Source organism: Rhinopithecus roxellana, chromosome 7 (assembly GCF_007565055.1).
Source record: "Rhinopithecus roxellana isolate Shanxi Qingling chromosome 7, ASM756505v1, whole genome shotgun sequence".
Classification (NCBI taxonomy): domain Eukaryota; kingdom Metazoa; phylum Chordata; class Mammalia; order Primates; family Cercopithecidae; genus Rhinopithecus; species Rhinopithecus roxellana.
The window spans coordinates 135,716,092-135,739,324 of NC_044555.1; the positions used below are offsets into that span (position 1 = coordinate 135,716,092).

Consider the following 23,233-nt stretch of genomic DNA (forward strand, 5'->3'; position numbering starts at 1 on the left):
ATAGCTGTGATGGTGCTGTGATGCACTGCTCAGATCTCCCTTGAAGACCAAAAAGTTTACTTCCCTAGCTGGCTTGAGAGCTGTTAGCTGTCGTGAGCCCTCATCACGAGGGCACCTAGAAAAAGGCACCTCAGCCAAGATCACCCCTGTTCTCAGGAAGCCCACATCAATTACTCAACTTGAAGGTATAAAGGTCCAGCCCCTTACCCCAACTTGGGACATCTCTGAAAAGCCATCTCAGCTTCAGAGCTCCCTGTGGGGTTAACTGAAGCCCTACTTGAGACTGCCCACTGTCTCCATCTGTTGAATTTTGATTTCTTCCCTCCCCTCCCCTTCCACAGGTGTTGATCCTAAGAGTACTCCCTAAGAAACTTCCTGTACATTACTCTCCATCTTAGTCGACTTCCTTGGGAACCTGGCCTGCAGTAACAGTTGGCAAAAAGCTGGGAGGAGGAGGAAGGCAGATGGCAGGAAATGTAGGCACATTAACTTAGGATTAGCAATTTAGGATTGTGTCCTTTGCCCCGGCCTATCGCAAAAAAGAAAAAAGAAAAAAAAAAAAAAAGAAAGAAAAATCAATAGTTGTCCCCAGTTCACAGAAAGAGAAATACAGATTTAGGGATATTTAAGGATACAAAAGTAAACAATAGAAAACTTAAAAGTGGCAATAAATCTATATAGTAAAAGGAGAAGGGAAAATGGCAGGGAGAGATGAAACAAAATTTGTCATGAGTTGATAACCAATGAAGTTCATTGATGAACACCTGGGGTTTATTACACTGTTTTCTGCAATCTTGTATAGGTTTGATCAATTTCCAAAATCCAAGGTTAAAAATATGTACATAAAAAGAGGAATGGATAAGTGATCTCATCTATCATAGGAAGAAGTCAGCAATGTCTAAGGCTGAAAACATTAGAAAGTTGATATAGCAATAACATAGTATTTAGAAAGACAGGGACAATCTACTAGAAGAAATGAAAATAAAAATATTTAAAATGAGAACAGAAGAGGGAAGGTGCAGGGCAGAGGGCCTTTGCTTCGTGTGATATGTATTTTGGTCTTTTTTGACTTATGTGTTAGTGTCCTCCCCCAAAAATTGTATGTCCTAACACCCAGTACCTCAGAATGTGATCTTATTTGGAAACAGGGTCTTTAACAGGGCAATCAAGTTAAAAGGACGTAACTGGGTTGGGCCCTAATCCAATATGATTGGGGTCCTTATCAAAAGAAAAAATTTGGACACAGACACAAACACACAGAGAGAAGACACCCATGTGAAGACAGTGGATTGAAGTGATGCATCTACAAGCCAGTGAATGCCAACAATTGCCAGCAAACCACAAGCTAGGAAGAGGCAAGGAAGCATTCTTCTATAGGTTTCAGAGGGTGCATGGTCCTGCTGGCACCTTCATTTAAGACTTCCGGTCTCCAGAACTGTAAGACAATGCATTTCTGTTGTTCTAAGCCACGTAATTTGTAGTACTTTGTTACAGCAGCCCTAGTAAACTAACACTACCTATAAACAATTCAAAATTTAACAAGATTGATGGGCTCAGCTGGGATAGAAAATTATATACACCACTTGGCACAATTGTGTGTGTTTGCTTTTGTTGTCTGTTTGCTCTGGTGTAAGCTTGAGGTTTTGCTGGGGCTCATAGCAGCAGAAAGACAAAAGTGGGAGCAAGTGGAGAGAGCCAGTAAGAGAGCAGTTCAGGTGGCTGACAGTGGTTAAGAAGACTAGTGGACTAGGGACAAAGAAAGATCTAGGAGATGGTTGAGGACGTAGAGAGGCAGCAAGGGTGTGAGAGTACTGGTTTTAGTCCCAGAATGAGATCCTGAAATTTAAGATTTCTGAGGTAAAACAGATCCTGGTGATTTAACGGTCAAGGATGTGGCCTTGAAGCTGGGAGGCTGAGGCGGGAGGAAGAGATTGCTAGAAGTTAGAGATGAGGAAGAAGTCAAGGGTCTGTGAGTGGCACAAGCTGCTGATGAATACACTGCAGTCCCCCAGAATGATGACAGGACACAGGGTACCAAGGTCATCTGTGAGCCTGGTACCTGAGTCTTCAGTGAATGAGGGATAAGGGCCAATCAATGCTATGTAACAAATGACCACAAGCTTAGTGGCTGTAAATACCACTCATTTATCACCTCCTAGTTTGTGTGGGTCAGAAATCCAGGCACAGCTAAGCTGGGTCTTAAGTTCAGGATCTCAAAAGGTTGCACTGAAGGACTGCATTCTCACTTAAAGCTCAGGATTGTGGATAGCACAATCCACAGGTGCTTAAGTCCTTTATATAAGATGGTGCAGTATTTACATATAACATACACACATCCTCCCATATACTTTACATTACCTCTAGATTACTTATAATTCCTAATACAATGTAAGTGCCATGAAAATAGTTGTTACACTGCATTATTTACGAAATAATGACAAGGAAAAAAAAGTCTGTACATGTTCACTACAGAGACAACCATCCATCTTTTTCAAATTCAACAGTTGGCTGAATCCACAGATGTGGAACACATTGATAAGGAGGCTGATTGTAGTACATTCTACCCGTACGCAAGGGGTCACATACACTAGGGGGCAGGAAACTTGGGGGCCATCTAGAATGGCATCTACCACAAAAGAGCCCTATCTTGAGTCTCAATTCCAACAGATAACAGAAAATTTAGTCAATTCCACATTTTCCCAGTTACTTCAGGATTATAATTACCAATTATTGTTATCAAGCGATTTAGGATTGTCTCTTTTGCCCCAGCCTATCACCTAAATTCTGTAAGGCTCTTAAATTCAGAGAGAGAGAGCAAGAGAGAAGAGAATCTGCTCGTTGTCAATGGCAACCTGTCCTTGCCATCATCCACTCCAATGTACAATACCATCCAGTGCTCAGAGATGGCATACCTTCATGCTGTCTTCCAATGTGGTGGTGTCATTCTAACCTGGTTCCTAGCTGCACAGTCCATGCCATTTTCTATTGTGACATTTTTTGGAGGTGCGCTCTCCCTCTCACTCTCTTGGTCTCTCTCCCCCTCTCCCTCTTGCTCTCTCCCTCTTTCTCTTTCCCTCTTTCTCTCTCCCTCCCTCTCTTACCTCCTTGGAGACACAGGAAAATTCAGCTGCTTTCTCATGCCACTTTAGTGTCACAGGAAGCAAAGGGGACTGCCCCAGACACTTCTGCAGCTAAGATATGTGGATTTGGTGTGAGAGGAGTTCTAGGACTCCGGACCTTCTCTTGCTCTTGGACTTCTACCCCCACCTTTGATCCTAACTCCAGGAAGAGGGGACAATGCGTATTGGCAAATTGGTATATAGTCCCACACAGTGGTAGGATGAGGATTCAGGGGAGAATTCAAGATCTGTCTCTCATTCCAGATCCAGGGATCCTTGGATGGGCACTCCTCAGGGGCAGGCTCTGCCCGGTCCATTTACTACTTTTTCACCGGGACTAGTACCTTCGTGGGGTTTCAACAGTTCGGGATGAGAACCATGATGAGAACTACCTGGATGAGGAAAGGGAATGTCCCAGGCTGTCCTCGGCCCAATGCCAGTGAGGGCTCTCTCCCCTGCAGAGTCACAGGCAGGGCCCTGGACTCTGTGGGCACATGAAATGGTGTTCCAAGGAGGAGCCTAACGCGGGCTGTGAATGTTACCCAAATGCGCTGGGCATGGAGGGCACTATTCCCAGAAGAGACTATCTCAAGGTGCATGAGGCAATGTGCAAGAACTCTGCTCTCAATCTGAACTCTGGAGAGTACAGATGATCATCCATAAGCATCTAGTTCCATAGCCAGGTCTGTGCTGCCGTGAGGACTAAGGTGCAGCAGTAGCAGCCCTAGGCTCCCTGGGGTTCCAGAGGAGTGAAAGTGAATGGCAACACAACCAGAATCTGATTCTGTTTTACTTCCCAGGAGGAAGTGAAGTCCCATGGAGCATGACGGGGCAGCCAAGGGGCTGGGCATCACAGAAGCCCTGACATTTGCTGGGCTCCTACCCTGGGTCACACACTGTGTCAAGAACTTTAGGAGCTGAGATATTCTCTCATGATGGAAGAGGTTAGTCCCAGTCCCGTTTGCCTGTGGACATCTTGCATCATCCTCTGAACAATCTTTCCCTTGCTTCCTCTTCTTTCCAGTTCTCGTCCCACCCTCTTCCCTCTCTTCTTTTCTTTTTTTTCTCCCCTCAAGCCCAAGACTTTCCTGTCATGCCAGGCAATGATTCAGCCACTTCAGTTCTGGGTGGGTGGATAGGCCGGGCTTAGAGCAGGCAACCCTCGTGCTGTCAGAGCCAAAAAGTAGAGGAATTGTAAAAGCCTCCACCAGGGGTTGCCTAAGCTCTGGTGTTTTGCCCCCACTACTTTAAAGGCGATTCATTTAAAACAAAACAAAACAAAACAAAACAAAACAAAAACAACCAACTTACTTTGTAAAGCATAAGCTTAAAATAAGAAAAACAGAAATGCCTAATCAGATCTTTGGAAGTACTGCATTGCACTGTCACTGAGTGATGTATGACTGGCTCTCTTTCCGTTTGGACTGCATTCATCTGAATGGAGTGGATACATTGGTTACCTGCTTTTCTCCTGGTTTTTGCTATTTCTCTTTGATCTAGAAAGGATTTATTCTTACTCCCCCAGATCTCTTTACAAAGAGCCTCAGGGAAGGGAAACAATGATGGCTGTTTGGGAATAAAGGGGGGCTCTCACAGTTGAAGTTTCCCCATCTGGGCTTGGGTAAGGAGAAGGGCTTCTGGTCCCTCAGGCCTGTCAGTCACATACCTGGGACCTGTCCCATAGTCATATAGACCAGACCCTACACACCTGCAGTCTCAGGTTCTGACAAGCAGATATCTTGCAAAGCAGAGCCCACAGCTGGAATACAAGGCAGAGCCCACTCCCTCTTGCCAGCAAAGCAGGACTGTCCCTTCTGAAGTAAGAGCCAGAAGACAAGATGGACTGGGAAACACTGCAAAGACATTGCTCCTCAGCCTTTGGTGACGTTCCTCCAAGGTCCCCTCTCACAGGTGTGTTATGAGACATACCTCAGGCATGAATGGACGCATCAACAAAAAGAATAGCTAAACACAGCCTGAAATATGACACCTTTAAGGGTACAAACAGAAGTGTAGGAGGAAGGATATTCAAAGATATGCCAAATTACCATGACTCATTACCATGGCCCTCTTCAGATCAGTGCTTGCAAGAAGTCAGTAGTTTGTGCCAAACAAGTATAGTGAGAAGAGCAACCTTGCTGGGTGGGTGAGGAAAATCAGTCCTCTTTTCTATCATATGAGACTAATTATTAAAAGAATTTCAATTTTGTCTTTACTAAGACATGAGTTCCTTATGTATTACATGCTATCTTCTGCTTTTTATTTGAAGAAATGTGGCATTTGGGAAGCAGCAGATGTCCCCCCTGTGGAATCAGTGTGAAATGATATTTTTGTAGCATCATTAAAAAGTCTATCAAAACGGGAAACTTCTCTAACACTCTCTAAGGAACCAATAAAAACACTCAAGAGGAGGAAGGCTTATCAGCGGAGATTCCTGCTAAAGGGCAAGTGTATTCACATATGAAACACAGTTTTCAAAGTCCTCAGAGCCCACAGCTGGGATTTCTTTCCATCGAATCTTGGAGCCTAAGCATTGCAGTTAAATCCTGGGCAGGAACAAGGCCTTGAAGCCCACGGTCTTAACCCTTACTTTGTATCCCAATGCAGAAACCACCAGCTTGCCCCCAGCTGGCTGCCTGGTTCCCACCTTTCTGATTGATGGTGGCTAAGCAGTCACATGATAGGGCAGTCTAAAGAGTATAAACTCTGTTGGAGCAATGTCTCATGCCTGTAATCCCAGCAGGCATGAGAGGGCGAGGCAGGTAGATCACCTGAGGTCAGGAATTCGAGACCAGCCTGACCAACATGGTGAAACTGCATCTCTACTAAATACAAACAAATTAGCATGGCATGGTGGCAGGCACCTGTAATTCCAGCTACTTAGGAGGCTGAGGCAGGAGAATTGCTTGAACCCGGGAGGCAGAGGTTGCAGTGAACCAAGATTGCGCCACTGAACTCCAGCCTGGGCAACAAGAGCGAAATTCTGTCTCAAAGAAAAAAAGAAAAAGTATGAACTCTGGAATCAGACAGGCCTTATTTCAACCCTAGCTCCTGTGTGACCCTGAGCCACTGCTAAACTTCCCTGGGCCCCATCAGGAAATGTGAATCCCACAAACAGCCAGCGGAGGGACCCACTCCCAGCCTCCAGTAAGTACTCAATCAACTGGGCCTTTATGAAGCAGGTTCTGCCTGCCTGACCAGAGGCTAGCTTGTGGAGTTCCAGATCCCAGCCTTCTCAGCCTGCTTCATCTCCAGCCCAGTTGGGGCAAAGCTGCAGCAATTGCTGGCTCTCCTGAGCCCCACATGGCTGATATCATGGCTTGTGAACTTCAGAGAGATGCATAAGGGCCAACGAAATATTTTCAGTTCTGAAGCCACAGCCTGTGCCATGTGGGGGTTTTCAGCCTGCACTGAGGTGATGCATCTGACTAGGCTCCAGGGCTTCGTGAGCATTTTCCTGAGGGCCCCATCTATGGCTACTATCATGCAGTGTAACTTGTTTTCAATATCGACTGAGCTGCTTAAAGAATAAGTTATCTTTCAAGACCAGCCTGGCCAACATGGTGAAATCCTGTCTCTACTAAAAATACAAAAATTAGCCAGGCGTGGTGGTACAAGCTTGTAATCCCAGCTACTCAGGAGGCTGAGAAGGAAGAATCACTTGAACCTCAGAGGCGGAGGTTGCAGTGAGCTGAGATCATGCCACTGCACTCCAGACTGGGTTACCGGGTGAGACCCTGTCTCAAAAAAATAAAATAAAATAAAATAAAATAAAATAAAAATAAAGATTTAAGTTCTCACTGGGATACAATTAGCACTCTTCATACCACCGTCAGTCCACAGTGGGGTCCAAAGTCAAACAAAAGACCCCAACCCCAGGAGTGTTTTGCTGTTCTTTTCAAATAACATCTTTGTGGATCAAATTCATCCCAGACTTTTCAACTCATTGAATCCTCACTGCTGCCCGAGGGCTATGCACTATTTTTCTCTCCAGAGTACCAATGCACAAACTGAGGCTTGGAGAGGGTCATCACTGGCCCAAGGTCTCATAGCCAGCAGAGGTGGAACTTAGCCCCTGGCTTCTTAATCACTATGCAACACTGCCACAGGCCAGGGCACTGGGCTGGACTGCTAGGCCCTGTGCTTTAAGGGTAACCATGATCTGCTCTCATAGGCAACCAGGGCACATGGACGGTCACAAGGCTGAGAGAAAGGGTGGATAGGCAAGAGTTTCCAGATCATAGGCTGTCAGAAAACCCCAATTTTACATGTGGGAAAAGTACATTTTACAATTCAGGGTCCAGATTAGTTCTAAGTTATTACTGTTAGCTACCAAGTCTGAGTGAGTAAGCCCTGAACACCACTGTCTAAAGGACTTTATGGCCCCACAATGCTGGGATGTAGGTTCTACCATCCTCATGTTACGTGATGAGAAAGTGGACATAAGCTGTCTAAGGTCACACAGCTAGTAAGTGACAAAGGCAGGACTCAAACCCAGTTTCAGCTAGTGAAAAGCCACCTCACTTATCCCCCTGTGCGCTACACAGATTTAGTGAAGAAGGAAACGATAGAATGTGTGACCATAATAAGCACCATGCTACAAGGAGATCCTGTGCTATTTCAGCTTTGTGGCCAACTGTCCTAGGAAGGGCACCCTCATGAGGTCAAGGCTGGAGAAAAAGCACATATCCAGGAACTCTAGCCCTCTCTAAGGCCTCAACAAATGGTGGCTCTTACTGGTGTTAATATCACATGTGCACAGATAATTTTCAGAATTCAGAAAGAGGATGAGGTGTACAGATCAGTTATACCTCTCAGAGTCTAGCAAACACAATGACATTTAAGCAGTGAGATGTATGAATACAAAATATGACAAATGAAGAAAATTCAGTATTTTATAAACAGTTTCGTATCATCCATTTTAGGTTTTACTACCAAGAGAATTTAGAGCAGGCCTATGAAAAACCTTTTGCTTGCCAAAGCTTTATGGATTAGGGTTTTGTGAATAATAGATCATGGGTCTGTACTGCCCTAGGCATCAATTTCCACACAGATCAAAAAAGAGGCTTCCCGCCTTACAGATTCCTGGTACTAAAATAGCCCTCAATTTTCAAACCTGTCAGTTCACCCAAGTCGGTTCTCACTGCCTCCCTATTGGCCCAGAGCCACTACACATAATCCATGGATGGAATCTAAGTCCCCAACCAGGCCATATCCTGTAGGACCTTCAGGACTGGAAACCTATAGTCTCACAGCTCTTCTTCCTTCTCCCCAAGCTGGAGGCTTTTCACTATCTGCCCATCTCCCATCTACAGGCTTCCAGGCTCAGGCCAGCATCCCCACACACTTATCCAAAAGGTCATTCCTGGGAAAACAGAAATGTGTCTTCATCACTATTAGTAATACTGTGCTTTATAGTTTACAGATCACTCCCACAAGAATCTCATCCCCCAGGAGATAGACTGAGAAGTTTTATTACACCTGCAGGTGGGTGGTTAATATTGTACCCATCTTCCGGATGAGATAATTATAACACAGAGAGGTATAGTGACTTTCTCAGAGTCACACATCCATTGAGTGATGGAGCCGGGGTCAATTCCAGGTTTATAACTACAAAGTTTGTGCTTCCTGCCCTGCTCGCCCTGTGGAGGACAGAAGCCTGACTATCTTTATCTGGGTAGCCTTCTCTCTCTCTCTCACTCACTCACACACACACATAACCTTCCTTTACAGGCAATGGACGAAATCTCATAGTTTACCAAAATCTCTAAAGCTCGCTTGCCAGCAATCCCCCAGTGGACTTGAACTGATGGTGCCAGGTTTGGGTCATGGGGTAACAGAAAAGCAGGCAACTCGATCAAAGTAGAGCCCCTCTTCCATCTGCTTTCCTTTCCATCATGAGGATGATTTTATCTCATCTGTTAGAGTGACCACTGCCTTTCATGGAGATGGCAGGAGGCAAGTTGCTAAAGAACCTGACAAAGACTTAGAGAAGCCTAGAAACTCAGTCCCAGGGACCATCCCTCCTCTACCTCCACACAGACACACACACACACACACACACCTATACTCACACACACTCCCAACAGATTGGGAGCCTACATCTCCCAGGCAGTTTCCACAGCAGAACTGTGCTGAGAGCCCATGTCTCCCAACTCCCAGAACAGGCTCAGACATAGGAGCCAAATTCTTCTTGCAGCCACATAAAGGCTGTGGTGATAAAAGACAGATGTTTGGCGAGACACAGCCTGAAGCAAATATATCCTTTAACCAGGTTCTGGCCTTACCCTTTGCAGAAAGATGTGGAAACAAATAATCATTTGATTACGAGAATTGGCTTTGTGGGTTCTAAGGTGAGAAGTGGTGGGAGGAAGCCAAGAACAGGGAAGTGCAACAGTGACACTTGGACCCTTCTTCCCTTCTCATAGGTAAAGTACTCTGCTGATTCTGTTTTGTCCATGTATCCCTCAAGCAGGGGTTGATATCTGAGTCCTCCACCATTTTCTTAGGTGGGCTTGTAAGTGTCCAAACAGCAGGTGCCCACAGGGCATGAGACAGCTAGGGACAGGCAGACGTGTCGAAGCTTGTCCTTGGAGTCTATCCCACTTGGCCCCTAATACATGCCATGTCAAGCTCTAGTTCTCCTTCCCATTCCAAGGATTCCTTATCCTTTGGACCCTTTTCTTTCTCCTGGCCAAGTCACTTTTCTCCCACCTCTCCCTGCTTCCCCAAGGTCCAGGCTTATCTGGTCTCTTGCAGGAACAATTTCAAGAGCAGGCATCAGAGACTTTTGGTGTTGGGTCAGCAGTTTCCTTCAATCATTGTTTTTGTCATAGTGGGGGCTAGAGGCATGATATTCAGGATAAAAGTAAGAGCAACATGTTGGGGAAGAATACACAGTAAAACAACCAGATCAAGTCTTCATGTGTGACCCTCCAACAGTCCTCCCACAAGGGCAGCTTTGTAACCTCCAGAAGAAGATAGCCTCTTCTATCTTAGGTCTTCTATCCTAACAAATAGGGACTACACAGGTTCAAAGTAAAGGGATGAAGAAAGAACTATCACACAAACAGAAAACAAAAAAAAAAACAGCAGGGGTTGTTATTCTAATATTAGATAAAACAGACTTTAAACCAGCAACAGTAAAAAAAGACAAAGAAGGGCATTATATAATGATAAATTATATAAGTCCTCAATTCAAGAAGACTTAACTATCTTCAATACATATGAACCCAACACAGAGCATACAGATTCATAAAACAAGTACTTCTAGACTTACAAAAAGATTTAGACAGCTACACAATAATAGTGGGGGAGTTTGACACCTCACTGACAGCATTGGACAGATCACTGAAGCAGAAAACTAACAAAGAGATTCTGGACTTAAATTTGACACAAACAATTGGATCTAATGGACATCTACAGAATACTCTACCCAACAACCATAGAATATCTATTTTTTTCATCTGTACATACTCTAAGATTGATCACATGATCAGCCATAAAGCAAGTCAATACATTCAAAAAAACTGAAATCATATGAAGCAGGTTCTTGGACCACAGTGAAACAAAAATAGAAATCAACACCAAGAGAAACTCTCAAAACCACACAATTACCTGGAAACCAAACTTGCTCCTGAATGACTTTTGTGTAAAAAATGAAATTAAAGCAGAAATCAAAAAAATTACTTTAAATAAATTAAAACAGAGATACAACATACCAAAATCTCTGGGCTGCAGCAAAAGCAGTGTTAAGAGGAACGTTTATAGCACTAAATGCTTGCATCAAGAAAACAGAAAGATCTCAAATTAACAATCTAATATTACAGCTAGAGGAACTAGAAAAACAAGAACAAACTAACCCCAAAGCTAGAAGAAAAGAAATAACTAAAATCAGAACAGAACTAAATGTAATTGAGGCTCAAAATCCGGACAAAGAATCAATGAAACAAAAAGTTTATTATTTGAAAAGATAAACAAGATAAATAGTCTGCCAGCTAGATTAACAAACAAAAAAAGAAAAGATTCAAATAAGTACAATCAGACATAACAAAGGTGACATTATAACTAATCCCACAGAAATACAAAAGATCCTCAGAGACTGTTCTTTTTTTTTTTTTTCAATAGAGACAGGGTCTCACTATGTTGCCCAGGCTGGTCTCAAACTCAAGCAATCCACCTGCCTCAGTGTTGCAAAGTGCTGGGATTACAGACATGAGACACCGTGCCCAGCTGTTCAGAGATTATTAAGAACACCTCAATGAACACAAACCAGAAAATCTAGAGGAAATGGATAAATTCCTAGAAACAGAGGAAATGGATAAATTCCTAGGAACAGAGGAAATGGATGAATTCCTAGGAATAGAGGAAATGGATAAATTCCTAGAAAAACACAACCACACAAGATTAAATCAGTAAGAAATTAAAAGCCTACACAGACCAATAACAAGTTCTAAAATTGAATTAGTAATGTAAAACAACCTACCAACAAGGTTGGGCACAATGACTCACGCCTGTAATCTTAGCACTTTGGGAGGCCGAGGCGGGCAGATAAGTTGAGCTCAGGAGTTCATGACCAGCCTGGGCAACATAGTGAGACCCTGTCTCTACTAAAAAGACAAAAAAATAGCCAGGCGTTGTGGTGTACACCTGTGGTCCCAGCTACTCGGGAGGCTGAGGTGGGAGGATGGCTTGAGGCTGTGGGGCAGAGGTTGCAGTAAGCTGTGTTTGCACTACTGCACCTCAGCCTGGGTGACAAGTGAGACCCTGTCACAAAACAAACAAACAAACGAAACAAAACCTACCAACAAAAAAAGTCCTGGACCAAATGGATTCACAACCAAATTCTACCAGACATGTATAAAACAGAGCTGAGTATTCATCCTACTAAAACTATTCCAAAAAATTGAGAGAGACTCCTCTTTAACTCATTCTACAAAACCAGCATCATCCTGATACCAAAATCTGGCAAAGTCATGAAAGAAAAAAAAAGAAGGCCGGGCACAATGGCTTATGCCTGTAATCCCAGCTACTTGGGAGACTGAGGCATGAGAATCACCTGAACCCAGGATGCAGAGGTTGCAGTGAGCCAAGATTGCACCTTGCGCTATTGCACTCCAGCCTGGGTGACAGAGTGAGACTCTGTATCAAAAAAAAAAAAAAAAAAGAAAAGAAAAGAAAGGAGAGAAAGAAAGAAAGAAAGAAGGAAAGAAAGAAAGAAGAAAAAGAAAACTACAAGCCAATATCCCTAATGAACATAGACACAAATACTCTCAAAAAATAAAAATAAAAAAAAAATAAAAAAAATAAAACTAGCAAACTGAATCCAGCAGCACATCAAAAAATTAATTGCCCATAATCAAGTAGGCTTTATTCCTGGGATGCAAGATTGGTTCCACATACACGAATCAATAACTGTGATTCACCACATAAACAGAAGTAAAAGCAAAAACCATTATCATCTCACCAGATGTAGAAAAAGCTTTTGATAAAAATCCACTATCTCTTCATGATGGGCAAAAGCTGAAAGCATTCCCCTTAAGAACTAGAACAAGACAAGGACACCCACTCTCACCACTCCTATTCAACATAGTACTGGTAGTCCTAGCCAGCAATCAGGCAAGATAAAGAAATGAAAGGCATCTAATTAGGAAAAGAAGGGCTGGAATGGCCAGGTGTGGTGACTCATGCCTGTAATCCCAGCACTTCGGGAGGCCGAGGTGGGAGGATCACCTGAGATCAGGAGTTCATGATCACCCCGGCCAAGATGGCGAAATCTAAAAATACAAAAAAATTAGCTGGGCGTGGTGGTGGGCACCTGTAATCCCAGCTACTCTGGAGGCTGAGGCAGGAGAATTGCTTGAACCTGGGAGGCAGAGGCTGCAGTGAGCCGAGATCGCACCACTGCACTCCAGCCTGGGCGACAGAGCGAGACTCCATCTCAAAAACAAAAAAACAAAACAAAAAAGAAAAAAAAAGAGGAAAAGAAATCACATTGTCTCTCTTTGTTGATGATTCTATGCCTAGACTCAGCCAAAAGGCACCTAGAACTGAAAATGATTTCAGTAAAGTTTCAGCATACAAAATCAACGTACAAAAATCAGTAGCATTTTTATACACCAAAAATGTTCAAGCTGGGAGCCAAATCATGAACACAATCTCATTTATAATAGCCACAAAAAATTAAAATACTTAGGAACACATCTAACCAAGGAGGTGAAAGATCTCTCCAAGAGAACTCCGAAACAGAGCTGAAAGAAACTATAGATGACTTAAACAAATGAAAAATCATTTCATGCTCATAGATTGGAAGAATCAGTATTATTAAAATGTGCATATATCCACAATCTACAGATTCAAAATTATTCCTATCAAAATACCAATGTCATTTTTCACAGAATTAGATAAAACTAGCCTAAAATTTGTATGGAACCAAAAAAAAAAAAAAAAAAAAAAAAAAAGTCCAAATAGCCAAAAGAATCCGAAGCAAAAAGAATAAAGCCAGAATCAACACATTATCCAACTTCAGGCTACACTACAAGGCATCAGTAACCAAAACAGCATAGTACTAGTACAAAAACAGATACACACACCAATGGAACAGAATAGAGAGCCCAGGAACAATGAAGCACACCTACAACAAAGTCTTCAACAAAGTCCACAAAAATAAGCAATAGAGAAAGGAATTACTATTCAATAAATGGTTCTGGGAAAGCTGGTTAACCATATGCAGAAAAATGAAACTGGATCCTTACCTATCACCATATACAAAAATTAACTCAAGATGGATTAAATATTTAAGTGTAACACCTAAAACTACAAAAATCCTAGAAGAAAATTCTGGACATCAACCTTGGCAGATAATTCATGACTAAGTCCTCAAAAGCAATTGCAACACAAACAAAAATTGACAAGTGGGACCTAGTTAAACTGAAGAGTTTCTGCACAGCAAAAGAAACTATCAACAGAATAAACAGACAACCTACAGAACAAGAGAAAATACTTACAAACTATGCATCCAAAAATGTCTAATATGCTGAATCTATAAGGAACTTAAATCAACAAGCTAAAAACAAATAACCCCATTAAAAAACAGGCAAAGGACATGAACAGATGCTTCTCAAAAGACGACATACAAGCAGCCAACAAACATGATAAAATGCTCAACATCACATCAGAGAAATGCAGATCAAAACCATAATGAGATACCATCTCACACCAGTCAGAATGGCTATTATTTAAAAGTCAAAGAACAGCAGATGCTGGTGAGGCTGTGGACAAAAGAAAACACTTATACACTGTTGATGGGAGTGTAAATTAGTTCAGCCACTGTGAAAAGCAGTTTGGAGATTTCTCAAAGAACTTAAAACAGAACTACCATTTAACTCAGCAATCCCATTATTGGATATATATCCCAAAGAAAATAAATCGTTCTACCAAAAAGACAACATGCACTGGTATGTTCATTGTAGCACTATTCACAACAGCAAAGACATGGAATCAACCTAAGGTTCCATCACCGGTGTACTGGATAAAGAAAATGTGGTGCATCTGTATCACCAGTACTTCACAGTCATAAAAAGATGATATCATGTCCTTTGCAGCAACACGGATAGAGCTGGAGGCCGTTATCCTAAGCAAATTAACACAGGATCAGATACCACATGTTCTTGCTTGTAAGTGGGGGCTAAACATTGGGTACACATGGACATAAAGACGAGAACAACAGATACTGGGAACCGCATGAGAAGAGAGGGAGGGAGGATGTGGGTTAAAAAACTACCTATTAGGTACTATGCTCACTACCTGGGTGACAGGTTCAATTCAACCCCAAACCTCAGCATCATGCAATACACCCTTATAACAAACCCACACATGTACCCCCTAAATCTAAAATATTAATAAAAGTTTAATGTTTTTAAAAAGAATAGAGGCTAGTGGGGCAATGATTGTACAATGATGTGAAGGCACTGAATGCCACCGAACTGGACACTTAAAAATGTTTAAGATGGTAACTTTTATATGATATATATTTTAACAGTTTTAAAAAGAATAGGAGCTGGGGACACTGTCCAAGCTCTGTTTGGTGGTATAACCCCCATTGCCCCTCAGGCACCACAGCTGCACATGGAGCCATGTGTTATCTTTCCTGGATGCTTCCACCAGCTGAGAATATGTCAGTTTTGAGGCAGATGTGTTTGTTGGAGGACTGGGGGTAGGGATCATCTATATGTCTTCTCCCAGGCCTGTCCTGGGGTAGGGGCCCTTTAGCAGAAATTGAGTACTTAGCTCTTCTGGCCCTCCCTGCACCCCACGGCATCCTTGGTGTTCCCCTGGGTCAGGGACTGAGGACCAAGTCATACATAGGCCCGTTTCTCAGCACTGCAGGTCATCATTTTGTCCTCTGTTCACTGCCTGTCTCCCTATTCGGACTCACAGCTGGACTCGCACCTTCCATGAAATTAAAGTTAGCTGCTGTTACTTTTTGCTTGGGAACATGTCCTTCCTGCCTCTGCCAATCTCTTTGACATCTGGGTACTCAAGGAAAGCTTCCCCTGTAAGCTCTCTGAGGAGCCATAGGTTATTTCTGCAGAGTCCCTGAACTGCTCCTGTTCCACCCACTCTGGTTCCTTATTTTGTCCCCAACCATGCTAACATGGGCAGTGTCTGGGCCTCCAGCTGTCGGTTTATATGTCCTGTCCCTCGCTTTCCATCCCATAGCTCTGGCCACCACTGTCTAGCTTGATCTTGGCAGTTTGTCCCTAAGACTAGCAGTCCCCAAGGTAGGTTCCAATACATGTGTCATCTCTTTCACCCCCAAACTAGAATCAATGACTGCCAAACATCAAAAGTACGAGGTAAAAATCCAATGGTCTTGTTTCTGGACCACTGTGGGTATGCAACAGGAAATTCATATGCGCCTTCACTGCTCTTTCTCTCAGGGACATTCTCCCGGCATGTTAGCAAGGTCCAGTTAAATTTCTCAGGGTGAGGGTCCCCTTGGAGAAGGGAGTGAGTTGGTGTGGAATTCTGTACTCAAGGTAGAGCACTTCCAACAACCAGGAGCTCTGGGCACCCCACCCCTGATCTGGGCAAATCTGGCATGAAGTCTACACACTAAAAATAGCTTTCCCAGTACATCAAAGTGATGGTAGAGGCTTCCTGATCTGGCTTGCACACCACAGGTGAAGTAATTGGTCACTTACCCGTGTCTGCCCACTTAGGTTCTAAAGTCCACTGTATCAATGATATCATGCTAACAACTGGATGAGCAAGACATGGCAGGGATTTTAGGGGCCTTTGAAAGACATAAGCACTTCAGAGTGGTAGCTTAAGCCTACAAAGATTCAGAGCCCTGCCATATCAACAAAGTATTTAAGGGGCTATTGATCAGGGGCATGCTAGGACCACCCCTCCAAAGTCAGAGGCAAATGACTGTATCTCACACCTCCTACCACTAAGAAGGAAGCACGATGCCATGTAGGCCTCTTTGGGTCTGGAAGCAGGGGACCAAGCAGTGGTATGACCTCACTTATTTCTCCTAGTGATCCACATGGGAATTTGTGCTTCCCGTCCCCACAATACAGTCACCACTAGCAAAATTCATCTATTTAAATTTAAATTAAGATAGAATTAGTTATTTTATCTGAATTTTAGATAATTAAAATTCAATTCCTCAGATACACCAGGTACATTTCAAGTACTCAGTAGGCACATGCAGCTAGTGGCTACCTAATTGAACAGTGGATCCTGGCTATTCCAATGGGAATGCTTCCACCAGTACACACAGTAAGAGTCCCACTGAATTATGAGCCATGGCTGATAACTGAATTACAAGTCATGGGAACCTTGGGTTCATTCATCCTGCTATGGCTATGGGACTAAGCAGGTGTAAAGAAGAGTAGCCATTCTGTCAGGGGTATTGGCTCTGATCATGAAGAGGAGGCGGCAGGGTTGTTCTTACACACTGTGAACAGAGAAGGATATATTTGGCACCCAGGTGATCCATTTGAATGTCTCCTAATAATTCCTTGCCCAATTTTTATGGTAAATGGACACATGCAATTTCCACAGTCTGAGAAGGTCATGGGGATCATGGGTTCAGAACCAATCCTCAGGGATAAAAGTCTGTTACTCGACCAGGCAGGTCACTGAGAACAGCAGACATGGTGGCTGAGACTGAGAGCACTCTAGATTGGATAGACGAGGAAGACCATGAGCATCAGTTGTGGCTTCAAAGCTAGTTGCAGTCATGCGGGCCATACACCATCCCACTACCCTGCCTCATGTTCACCTCCCCAGGAAAAGGGCCAAGCCAAATCCTGGAGAAGTTATTCCCAAATGAGGGGAGCATCCTGTGTGAAGCAAGCCCATCTGAGGCCTGCAAGACATGGGCTGTGGTCGATGCTGTGGTCGTTCCACAGCCCAGCCTGATGGCGGAGGTAATCATTCCCCTGCCTGCCAAAGGTGTTGCGTGATGATGGCACATAACTAAGTCTCTCTCCAAATATCAGTCAAGGGGTCAATGAAGGGTGGAGAGTACCAATACCTGGACTCCAGCCTCTACTTGCAACATCTCAATAGAATCTTCCCAACCATAGAGCTCCCTGAGAGACTGACTCAATTCTACTTCCTTCACTCTCTTACAAGTGGTTTTTTGAGATGGAGTTTTTCACTCGTTTGCAACGGCGCAATCCCAGCTCACTGCAACCTCCGCCTCCCGTATTCAAGCGATTCTCCTGCCTCAGCCTCCTGAATAGCTGGGATTACAGACATGCGCCACCACGCCCAGCTAATTTTGTATCTTTAGTAGAGATGGGGTTTCTCCATGTTGATCAGGCTGGTCTCGAACTCCTGACCTCAAGTGATCCACCTGCCTTGGCTTCCCAAAGTGCTGAGATTACAGGCATGAGCCACTGCGCCTGGCCACAGGTGTTATTTTCTAGAACACGTCTTACCCTTTCAATTTGCAGGGATGAACTAGTGAAGGCCCCAAACACTGACCAACTGGAATCCCACAGCCTCCTCTTCCAGAATGCCTTTGCGCAGGTATGTCTGGGAACCTCTAGCTGTGGGTGTGTGCCTCCTCGGGAACTGAGGGTTGGGGGCGGGGAGCTTCAGCTATTGTCAGATGGCGCAGATTGTGCGGGACATCTTGTTAGAAGGAAGCAGTCTGGAAAATGGTAGTGGAGAAAATCTGGCTTTCCACTGATGGGAAAGCTTGGCCTTCAAGGGTGGCCTTCTCCTTGGGTGGAAGGTCTGCCCTGGACCTAACGTGCTCACGGCAGTACTGGCCAGCTTTCTCCCAGAACGGGGCCTTGCCTGCTGCTCAGAAGGAAGGGGTGCTGCAGAAGGGCACCCACAGGTCTGCAGACTGGGCCTCAGGTAAGAGCTAGTCAGGGTGGCTCTGCCCCCAGCAACACTGGCAGCTGTGTGTGCCTGGGGAGGCCATTGCGTAGGAGGAGATAAGCATCTGCTGATTTCAGGGGCTGATTGCTTCCCTTTCTCTCTCCGGGAAGCTGTCTGTTGCCTAGGTGACACCCAAATCCCCAGTGTCTGGTTTGAGCTCTGCATGACTCAGCTACCAAGCTGTTTGCTAGGGGCCTCAGGAGGGCAGTTGCTTGGATACCTATGTGATGGAAGGTACGTTTTGCTGTGAGGACATTTACCTCTGCTTCTGCTCCCTAACAGTAAGCAGTGTGCACCCCAAGCCACGTGTCCTTCCTTACTGGCAGGAGACCTGACACCACCCGCCTGTACGACTTCAACTCCTACTGGAGGGTGCACGCTGGAAACTTCTCCACCATCCCCCAGTACTTCAAGGAGAATGGCTATGTGACCATGTCGGTGGGAAAAGTCTTTCACCCTGGTACTGCTCCATGTCCAGAGTCTGGGTTCTCTTGGTTTGTGGTATCTGAATCCGGAAATCCCCTCCTGGGAATGGGGCTGTCTTTGCAGAGCGCTCTTCTGGCTGGGCGAGTGCCTCGCTATTCAGTGCTTCCTTTCTAAAAAACCAACTTGTCAACCCGGCTACATGTTCTCACCCAAAGTGAAAAAGGGTAGAAAGAGCTTTGCTTCCTTTCAGAAACCACTGAGGGTGTGCCGTTGGGTCCTCCAGCTCCTTGGTAGGGAGGACACGGGTTGGGGAGGTGGCAATGTTGGGTGGAGTCCAGCTCGGGGCCCCACCCTCCTCCCTGCAGGGTACCTGTCAGTAAACCTAGGGGTGGGTTGAGGACACCTGAGGGCCTCCCATGTGGCCAGCATTGCTGTTGCTGACTTGATGCTCAGTGAGGGGGCAGTGGTTAAGTGGGAGCTGCTGCCCATTCTCTGAATTAGGTCAGAAAGATAAGTGTAATCTGGTTTCTGCACCTGGTCTCAGGAGCTCGCAGTTCTGGGCATGGGAAAGTGCACTTCAACAGGTGTCTCAGGTGGTCTGGCCACCTCTCCTTGAGCTCATCATTCCCTTGGCCTCCCTGTGCTGCCATGTCCTCATCTTGGGCCTCTGAGGCAGGAGCCAAAAACCTCTGGGCATGGGAACGTGGGATTTAACAGGCTGCCTGAGGGGCCTGTCAAGGTCATTGGGTTTTTGTTCCTCCTTATCTCAGGATGGATCCTTGGGGCCCACACAGGCATGCGTTCTCCTTAGCCAGACTTCCCCGTATTTGCTCCTGGCTGCAGCAGCACAGGCTGAGGCCAGATGTTCCAGATGTTCAATGCGATCTTGCAGTCAGGCAGTCCACAGCTATTTCTATAGCATGTGCCATGTGTCAGACCCTGTGCCAGGCCTGGGGGCCACCTCTGCCTGGTACAGGGCAGCTCACAAAAGCTGGCAGAGGCCAAAGGCTGCGTGCCAGTATTCAGAATGCCACAGAGCGCCTGACTGCTGTACCTTCAGAGCCTCCACGGGCACCCCAGTGAGAGTTTCGGGGGTGGATTTCTGAGGTCCCACTGCTGGGGTCCCTCACTTTGCCATTCTGCAGGCTTCTCCATCCTCAACCTTTTAGATTCCCGCCACACTGAATCTAAAAGGGACAACGTGATCTCCAAGCTGGTGGCCTAGGAGCCTGCCGATAACCTACACATTCATCAGCCCTCCTGGGTCAAGGCTGCCTCGTCCTTCCCAAGAGAGTGGAGAGGTTGAGCAGTGGGGCTACCCCTCGGCCCACAGGGCTGACTGACTGGGGCAGGAGTCAAGGGGAACTCCCACTCTTTCTGCGCTCCACCGAGCTATCTGGAAGTCCCCACCATGCTCCCCCAGCCAGAGGGAGGAAGGGCTCACCAGAATCATTGGGCAACTCTGACGGGCATCAAGTCTGCTTTGATTATAGATGAATGGGTAAGAGGCTCCTCTCAACTTGGGGTCTTCTTAGGAGAGCAGTGTCAACGCAGAACAGGTTTCAGCCCTGTTCTGGAGACCACAGGTCCTGGAAGGCTGGGACACCATTTGCAGCCCCAGCAACATCTATTAGACAGAGCCAGCAAGGTCTCATGCTGTGTGGTGTATTTCAGCACTTTCTCAAATTTACCCGGGGCAGCTTTTGGTGTGTTTGGTTATTTTTATAACACTACTCACTATACAATTTCTGTCATGCCCGTTTTTTGTATCAAAAAGGGTGCTGTAACTTAAAAAGACTGGGCATGTCCAACTTGGAATATTCAAACCATCTTTTGCAAGGGATGTTTTAAATAGGCATGAAGGGTTGTGTTGTTTTTAATCAGAGTTAAGGATCTGGAATCAAAGGTTTTAGTTTACTCCATCTATGGTATATCTTAAAATCTGAGCAAGATGTTCTTGGCTTTTTTGAATTTGATGATTGTGCTGCAGTTCCACAGCTCAGTTTTAGGTGGCACACACCCAAAACTGAAAACCTGAGCTTGGAGGAAATGAGTCAAAAGATAGGTAGGTACAGGACAGGGCAGTGGTGACACTACAACGTTCAGGGTTCCCACTCTGTCAAGAAGGAGCGTGTCTTAGCAGGGGAGGCATTTCAACATCTTCTCAAATCCACCTGTGACAGTTTTTGGTGTCTTTGGTTATTTTTATAACCCTAAATACTTATATACAATTTATATACATGTACAAAAGGGACATGTAAGTTATATATGTTGATACAAAATATGCACATATTTTGTATCAAAAAAGAGGTTCTCAGAAGAATTCCACTTCCACAAAACTAGAGTAGATATACTTTTCCCTATTCTTCCAACTAAGTGACCTAAAACCCCTTGATCATATACACAAAACAAACATAAGACTCTGAAAGGTGGAGTGAAGGCAGATCAGATAGGGACCTTGTGACCTAAGGAACAATGGAGTTAATTAGTTCTCTGGTGTGTGTCTCTCTTTCTCTTTCTTTCTTTCTTTCCCTCTCCTCTTCTTTTCCATTCCTCCCTTCCCCACTCTCTCTTTTTGTTTCTTTCCCTCTCTTCCCCTTCCCTCCCTTCCTCCCTCTCTCTCCCTCTCCTCTCCTTTCCCCTTCCTCCCTTCCTCTCTCTCTCCTCTCTCTTTCCCTATCCTCTCCTTTCCCTTTCCTCCCTTCCTCTCTCTCCACCCTCTTTCTTTCCCTCTCCTCTCCCTTCCACTTCCTCCCTTCCTCCATTTCTTTCTCTCTCTCTCTTTTTCTTTGCCCATATACACCAGACATGGAACTAAAGGAGCTGGGATCCAGAAATGTCAACAAATACAGAGGAAAGAAGAAAGAAGGAATGAAGGAAAAGAGGGAGGAAAGGTGGACAGTAAGGGAGGGAGGAAAGAAGGACCAAAGCCAGAGGACCAGGAAAGTTGTAACTTAGCAAGATAGAAAACTTTTAGACAGTAAGCTGCTTTACTCTAGTTAAACACCACAGAAATATAGTTTGATCCCCACTTCCACACATGCCAGCAAAGGCCAACTAGGGGGCTCAGTGTAACATGCTTGCTAAGCTGTAACATCCCTCCTGTCTACCTTGGTGCTGTCGGAGGTGGCCAATTAGGGAGCTGGCACTTTCATCCCTGCCAGGCAATAGAAAGTCCCCATCCCGTAAGGTGTCTGTGCAGGAGATATTGAATACAGTGCTGAAAAATATCAAACCCTCCCAGCCACAAAGGTATCAGTGCAGCCCCAGATCAGATCCAAAAAGTCCACTCCTGCCCAGCAGAAACAAGGAGTACCCCCACCCATTTCAGGGATCAATGGAGGCCATGTTGGGAAGGTAGACTACTGCACTTACCAGGCAGTAATGTGGCGTGATCCTTCCCTTTCTTCTGCTGGAGTGATGTCAGAGGTTGCCAGCTAAAACAAAGCTTAAATAACACCTTAAACCTAGTAACATAATATGAAAATCTCTAGATTTCAATCAAAAGTCACACATCATACCCAGAACCAGGAAGATCTCAAATGGAATGACAGGATACAATCAAGAGATGTCAACACTGATGACAAAGATGTTAGAATTATCTGTAAAAAAAATTGAAAGCCACCATTATATAAATGCTTCATTAAGCAATTAAGAACACATCTGAAACAAACTAAAAATAGAAAGTCTCAGCCAAAAAATAAATAGAAGACATAATGAAGAATCAAATGGAAATTTTAGAACTGAAAAATACCATAACTGAAATTTTAAAAACTCTATAAAGGAATCACTGGCAGAATAGAAAGAACAGAGGAAAGAACCAGTGAACTTGAAGACAGAACAGAAATTTCCCATTCTGAAAAACGAATAGAAAATACATGGGAAAACAAGATGGACAGAGCTTTAGGGACCTGTGGGACTATGAACAATGATCTCACATCTGTGTCATAAGGGTTCCAGAGGAAATGAGAAAAAGTGTGGGGCTGAAAACATAAAGAAGTATCAGCTGAAATTTCCCAAATTTGACAAAAGACATAACTCTGCAGACTTCAGAAGCTGAACAAATCCCAAAGAGAATAAATGCAAAGAAATTCTACACTAAAACACTTGAGTTAAACTTCTGAGAACTCTTAAATAAAAACAAAAAAAAAACTTAACTGGGCATGACAGCTCATATCTGTAGTCCTAGCTACCTGTGAGGTTGAGGTGGGAGGATTGCTTGAGCCCAAAAGTTCAAGGTTACAGTGAGCTATGATTGCAATGCTGCTCTGCAGCCTGGG

The 23,233-nt window shown here is 44.6% G+C and overlaps 1 protein-coding gene across 1 annotated transcript; it reads left to right on the top strand.

Annotated features, from left to right (window-relative positions):
• The first annotated feature begins 18,138 nt into the window (after positions 1-18,138).
• LOC104657813 (iduronate 2-sulfatase-like) lies at positions 18,139-19,330 on the top strand. Its single transcript, XM_030934252.1, has 2 exons — positions 18,139-18,167; positions 18,854-19,330. The coding sequence occupies exons 1-2, from the start codon at positions 18,154-18,156 to the stop codon at positions 19,125-19,127; spliced, it is 288 nt and encodes a 95-aa protein (XP_030790112.1). The 5' UTR covers positions 18,139-18,153; the 3' UTR covers positions 19,128-19,330.
• The last annotated feature ends 3,903 nt before the right edge of the window (positions 19,331-23,233 follow it).